At 38.6% G+C, this 6,904-nt stretch overlaps 1 protein-coding gene across 1 annotated transcript; it reads left to right on the plus strand.

The window, feature by feature from the left end:
- The first annotated feature begins 1,396 nt into the window (after positions 1-1,396).
- On the plus strand, positions 1,397-1,852 carry LOC130020735 (40S ribosomal protein S24-like). The gene has a single exon (XM_056111417.1). The coding sequence runs from the start codon at positions 1,418-1,420 to the stop codon at positions 1,814-1,816; it is 399 nt and encodes a 132-aa protein (XP_055967392.1). The 5' UTR covers positions 1,397-1,417; the 3' UTR covers positions 1,817-1,852.
- Positions 1,853-6,904: the final 5,052 nt, after the last annotated feature.

Here is a 6,904-nt window from a genome sequence, read left to right on the forward strand (position 1 = left end):
TACTCAGAGACTGTATATGATACCAGAGATCAAACCAGGGTCAGCTTCCATCACACGTAAGGTGATTGCCACACCTGCTATAATATCTTTGCAACACACTTAAAATTATTTAAATTTTTTCCATAATTTACAATAGATTGCAAATGTCTTTCTTTCACTTTAAAGATGCTTTGTATTTTGAGCAAGGTTAGATTCAATCCAAATTATCACCTACTATCTCATTTTCGAGCAGGCCCCAGTAACGTCTCCTTCATCCTAGCCCTGAGATTTAAAAAAAAAAACTGCCATATTCAAGGCTCTTTCAGAGTCAGGAGAATGAGACCCTTCATTGTTACTGGTATTTGACATATTGGGTACGCCACGGGGTGTTTGCCAGACTCTGCCATGTGGGCAGGTTACATTCGGTAACCTGCCAGTTTGTCCAAAGTAGGAATGAGATGATAAGATGTCCGAGAGCTGGGTTTTATAGTCTCTGAGTCTTGGCCGTTGATGAGATTACATGGCACCAGGGGCCCAGTTGGTGGGCGTGACCACTGCCTACTGGAATTTGGAGGATCTGGTTGGAGGATGCTCAGCCCCGATCCAAGTAGGCTTGGAGATCTCAGCCCCGGGATCTGCATGCCTTTGTTCCTCTTCCGGTACCTTCATGTGTGCGGAGAGTGGTGTCAGCATGGTGGTGGCTGGTTCTGGAGGTCTTCAGCATTTTAATATATATTATTTTAATATATATATATTTTGTTGGTTAAATATATCATAAAACATGTTTTCTATCACTTCTCATATCATTTACTTTGTCTGAATTTATCTTAACTTCAAAAACCTTCAAAGTTTGGACTACTTCTAAAGTCACTAACTTTGAAACATTGTTCAGGGTTCCCAAATCCATTTATCTAAAATTCAAAAGAATCACAGAATCACAGAATCTTCAGGCAAATTATGTAGCTCATCAGTGCCTTATTTTCCTTTTACATAAATTGTGAAATTTATGCAAATCAATAGGCACAAAACAACGAAGTAGTTGATGACATGGTCGACAACTAATGATTGTTGTTATCTGTCTTTTATGTTCTACTAACAGTGGATATTTTTATTGGTGACACCAATCCCACTATCAGTGTCACTTCCTTACACCAGTGTTCCCATACTCCCTTCTGTCACATCTCACCTTCTGTCACCTTGACAGGTACATTTCAAAGTTTAGTAGTTGTAATTTAGATTTCAGACTGGAGTGATAGCACAATGGGTAGGGAGTTTGCTTTGCATGCGGCCGACCTGGGTTCAATTCCTCCGCCCCTCTTGCAGAGCCTGGCAAGCTACCCGTGATGTATTCGATGTATTCGATACATCACTTATCGTATCAAGATACGTATCAAGATACCCGTGTCGCTCCCTGGCCTCCTGCAGCCGCACCGCCAACATGAATGACACGGTCACCATCCGCACCAGGAAGTTCATGACCAACCGGCTGCTGCAGCGCAAGCAGATGGTCATCGATGTCCTTCACCCCTGGAAGGCCATGGTACCCAAGACAGAGATCCGAGAGAAGCTGGCCAAGATGTACAAGATCATGCCAGATGTCATCTTCGTGTTTGGCTTCCGGACCCATTTTGGCGGCGGCAAGACGACGGGCTTTGGCATGATTTACGATTATTTGGATCACGCCAAGAAGAACGAGCCCAAACACAGACTGGCACGGCATGGCCTGTATGAGAAGAAAAAGACCTCACGCAAACAGAGAAAGGAACGCAAGAACAGAATGAAGAAAGTCAGGGGGACCGCCAAGGCCAATGTTGGTGCTGGCAAAAAGAAGGAGTAAAGATTCTGCAGAGGCTATCTGGTGATTGTGCAGATTTTTTTCAAGAGGATTAATAAATTTTAATTAAAACAAACAAACAAAAAAGATACCCGTGTCAAGATACGTATCAAGATACCTATCAAGATATGTATCAAGATACGTATCAAGATACCCGTGATGTATCTCACCCTCAGGGCAAAGCCTGGCAAGTTACCCGTGATGTATTCGATATGCCAAAAACAGTAGCAACAAGTCTCACAATTTGCTGTGAGATGTTACTGGTGCCCACTCGAGCAAATCGATGAATAACGGGAGGAGAGAGCTACACAAGAGTGCTAATTTAGATTTCATGCTTTAGTGCTGTTGAGTCTGTGCTGTGGATATATAGCTCTACCACTCTCCCACGTCACCAGTAAATTGAGACCCAGAACCTCTATTCCCCCATTACCTCCCTTTCTCATCTTCCTTGTCTCCTTGATTTCCTTCCTTCTCTGTACCTTCTACTCTAGACCTATCTAGGCATTTACCTCTTTACTTCATTACATTTCCTCATCCGGTTACTCTATATACCATAAAGAAGTGAGTTTGTCCATGTTTTTCCTTACTCTGGCTTACTTCATTCAACATATCTTTCAGCTCCAACCAGGTTCCAGAAAATTGAATTTTATTTTTCCTTGCAGCTGCATAGTATTCCATTGTGTGTATTTTCTACAGCTTCTTTATCTGTTCATCTTTTGTTAGACACCTAAGTTGGTTCTATATCTTAGCTATTGTATAAAGTGCTGCAATGAATAATGGTGGGTGTATGTCCTTTTGAATGCATTGTTTTTTGTCCCGGGGTAGGTGCCCAAAAGTGGAATTACTGGGACTTTTGACAGCTCAATTCTAAGTTTACTGAGAAGTTTCTATACTTTTTTCCATAGAGGTTGAACCAGACAGTATTTCCTACTAGCAGTAGATGATGAGATTTCCTTTTTCTTCATATCCCTACCAACACATATTTTTGATAAATACCATCCTCACTAGTGTGAGATGATATCTCATTAGTTCTTCATTTATATTTCCCTAATGAAAAGTGATGCTGAAAACTTCATTGTGTGCTTATTGGCCATCTTCTCATCTTCCTCTAGGAAGTTTCTATTCATTTCTTTTCCCATTTTTGATGGGACATTTGGTTGTTGTTATTGTTGGAGAAAACTGATATTAATGAGTACATTGCTTTTCAGTACATTTTCCTGCACTGAATCTCGAAAGGAGTAGCCCTAGATTCACTTTCCCTACAGATACTGTGACACTTCTTTTTGAGAATATTCATTACACTTAATATATCTTGAAAAATTCTGAGAATGTAAAAGCTGATCTAGATAGAGCTCAAGGCCAAAAATTAGTCACATTTCTTGTCAGTAACTAGTATTTCATAATTTGATATAGAGTTCAAATTAAAATGCTATTCATGTCTTTTTTGGTGGCACTAAGTTCAGTTCAAAAGTGTTGACTTTTATGAATTATTTTAATGCACATACTAATGCAAACTTTATATTTTAATGTGTGTGTTGTAATTATTTTACCTTAATATTTTGTTGTATTTGTTTTGAGGTGATTCAGTTCTTTGGCAAAATCATACTTACAAATATAACATTTTTGTATGAATATACATATCAGCATGTTATTAGATTTTGGTAAGCATCACACCTCTTGGTTCATTACCTCACTTGAAATTTTACAGAAAGTGTCTAAATCATCTTAAAAATCACTGAGCCAAAAAATGATATTATGGCAAAGCCTTACACATCTAATATAAATGGAATACTAATAAGATACTGTTGTAAATACATTCAAATTTTGCATGATACATTTTCTTTTGCCTATTGTGTAATTTTAAGTATATTATTGGACATTTCCTACACCATATTGCACAAGCACTTTACACACCACTGAATATTTGTTTGGTCATATATTTTAATCTATGCCTCCTTGGTACTGCTTAAATTTGCTAAGTTACCACTCGTAATAATGTGTGGTACCTATGAAAGATGGAGGTTGCTCAATGGCTAGACAGCAGTGCCATAGTGTTTGGACGTGACTGTGCTAGGAGGCCACAAAGCCAGGTGAAGTTTTTTGTTGCAATTACCTCATCATGATCCAGAAATGGTGTGTGTGTATGTGTGTGTGTGTGTGTGTGTGTGTGTGTACGTGCACGCATGTGTGTTAGTGTGTGTGTGTGTAATATTGGGCCATATCTAGTGGGGTTTGAGTAAGAGACAGGGATGAGTAAAGTGAAGAAACACGAGTGGGATGTGCTCCCAAGTGGACTCTACTTAACTCTCATAAGGTTGAGTCAGAGCCCCACCCCCAGAAGAGGCGCAGCAGGGTTTTTATGGTGTCTTGGATAGGAAAAGAAGAAAGACTTGGGTCCAGCAGCATTTGGTTTGTCCTAAGCAAACCTTGCAGAGCTCAGAGCCTATTCCTGGCTCTGTGGTCAAAAAAGATTCCTGGCAATGCTCTAAAGGACCATAGTGCCAGAAATTTGAACCAGGTTGTCAGTCTTTGAGGCAAGCATCTAAATCCTTCTAATTTCTATTTAGCCAAAGATCTACTCCATGGTTTTGACTGACAAAATTCTCTTTTCTAGAAACTCTTAATTCTAGCAAGGAACTGGTGTCATGTATTATTTGAAGTTTTAATAAGATACATTCTTAGGTTAAGTACAATATTTCAAGTAAAAATGGAAAATTTGGCTGCGTTTTTTTTTTAAGGAGGAGGAGGAGGAAGAAGAGGAGAATTATTTTTTATTTTATTTTTTTTTTGGTTTTTGGGTCTCACCCGGCAATGCACAGGGGTTACTCCTGGCTCATGCACTCAGGAATTACTCCTGGAGGTGCTCGGGGACCATATGGGATGCTGGGAATCGAACCCGGTTCGACAGCGTGCAAGGCAAATGCCCTACCTGCTGTGCTATCTCTCCAGCCCCTTGACTGCGTTTTTGAAAAGAGAAAAGGAAAAATAATAGAAACAAAATGACCTACAAGTGCACCACTGGAACACATTAAGCTCAGTTCCTTATACGTACACATCGTATGCATCAGCTCCTTATATGTAAAGCAACATCATCCAGATTTCCAATAATACCCTCTCCTCATTTCTGTCTTTTCTTAATGTCTTCAGTAAATTATGTTTTCCCTCAATTTATTATCTTTTTTTTTAAAAAAAAAGCAAATAACTTACTCCAATCTTACAATGGGTTTTTCAGAAACAGAAAAAATTGCAGATCAGAAAGTACATTTGTAGCAAGATTCACAGCACATGCCACTTTTTTTCTCTAATCCAACACTGGCACAATCCAAGAATCTCAACTCTATAGAGACCTCCAGCTAAATTCAGCAGGAAAGGAACATAGCATCACTTCCTGTTAAAGATGGTGTTGGAATCTGTAGTTTTGCATAAGGTATGATATGCGAATGAATTAAAAACTCCTTCTGTGAGGGACCCATGGCTGAGATCTCCAAGCCTGCTCAGATTGGAACTGGGCCTTCTCCACCCAGATCCCCAATTTTCCAGTAGCTTGGCATTCACATCCACAAACTGCCCCTCCCACCCATTCCCCTCACCTCCCCACCCCTCATCATGTAAACTCATCAATGGCCAAGATCCAGAGACTATAAAATAAAGCTCCCGGAAGAGAGTGATGCAGTATTTTCTGAAGTGAGAGACCACATTCGTGGTAGTGCTACCTCTTATACTCCACTCGCTGATGTACCTAAAGTAGCACACATGTGTTTGGTTTTAACATACTTGCTTGTATTTTTGTATATATGGGCTTAAATGGCCCCATAATGAAATACAACAACCTCCACACACTTCCTTCTTCTTATTGTAGTGGGAAGATGCTTGCTGGTGGGGTGGGTGTTTGAATATTATCTGTAATGACCTACTGTGAACTACTTTATGAAAATAAAATGTATAAAAACCGTAAAATAAATAAATAAATAAAAACTCCTTCTGACCTCATTAAAATAAACTTTCTATGTACTGAATGCTAAATTTTCACAGTATTATTTCTGGGTTTTTATTTATTTGAAGTCTATTAGAACCTGAATGTAATGAAGAAATACTGGGAGAGTGTCCTGAGTCAGGTCTTTTCAGAGTTATTTAAATTCTCATTCCACTCACAAAAGATAAAAGCAAGAATCTATATGGAAAGAACTGGGTGAACTCTGACCTTGCATTTTATCTGAAAGCAAGTCAGATGGAAAAATTCATATTAATCTACCACTTGCTATAGCTATAATACTTAAAATATACACACAAAAAAGGAGTGATGCTTTTTCATTTTTTTCTGCATGAATAAGTATCAAAGCTGATCAAAGTAATTACTGAAATAACCCAGTATTAAATATCACATGTACCATTGATTTGGTGCAGGGGGAACAATTCCTCAATTTTAAAGATTGTGTTCATTTTCTCATAAAGGAGTAGCTTGATTTTCAAAACATTCAGAAAGAGTGAAGTATCAGCTTCTTATCAGCTCTGCTTAGGGCTATATTCAGGATATAAAATCTGCAAACTTTTAAAGTACCAGCTGTGGTTTCATTTCTTGTTTTCTCTTGAACAAAAGCATTTAGTCCAGTACTCCTGTGAGATAAGCTGTTGATAGACTAAATGGATGCAGAGACTCCATCCATACCAGTGGCAGACAGGGTAGGGAATTGATTTTATTTATTGGCAAAAACAAAGTCACTCTCGCATTAATGGTAGACAGATATTTCCAAGAAATGTCCTTTGCTTTTAACCTCCTCACCACTGGCCAGCAGACTGATGCCTGACTGGTTAAGAATAATAGGATATTGGGTAGGTACCATGGTTTTAGTTTGGAAAAATAGAGAAACCAATTCACACTTTAAAATGTCAATGAAGTTAATATTGGACCTGTAATTAAATGAAGGGTAATTCTTACTGATTTTATTGTATTCAAAATGAAAAACTGTAAACGTATTTCAAAAGACTGTAATCTGATGCCCTTGTGTGGTCACATCAACACCTGAGCTTTGCATGGATAATTAGTGTCTTAATTTATTTTATTGTTCAGAATAAAATAGCCCAGAGGAGTCT

Source organism: Sorex fumeus, unplaced genomic scaffold (assembly GCF_029834395.1).
Source record: "Sorex fumeus unplaced genomic scaffold, SorFum_2.1 ptg000013l, whole genome shotgun sequence".
In the NCBI taxonomy this organism is placed as follows: domain Eukaryota; kingdom Metazoa; phylum Chordata; class Mammalia; order Eulipotyphla; family Soricidae; genus Sorex; species Sorex fumeus.

Coding starts and splice junctions, on each gene's coding strand:
- LOC130020735 (XM_056111417.1), top strand. CDS start 1,418: ATGAATGACACGGTCACCATCCGCACCAGGAAGTTCATGACCAACCGG.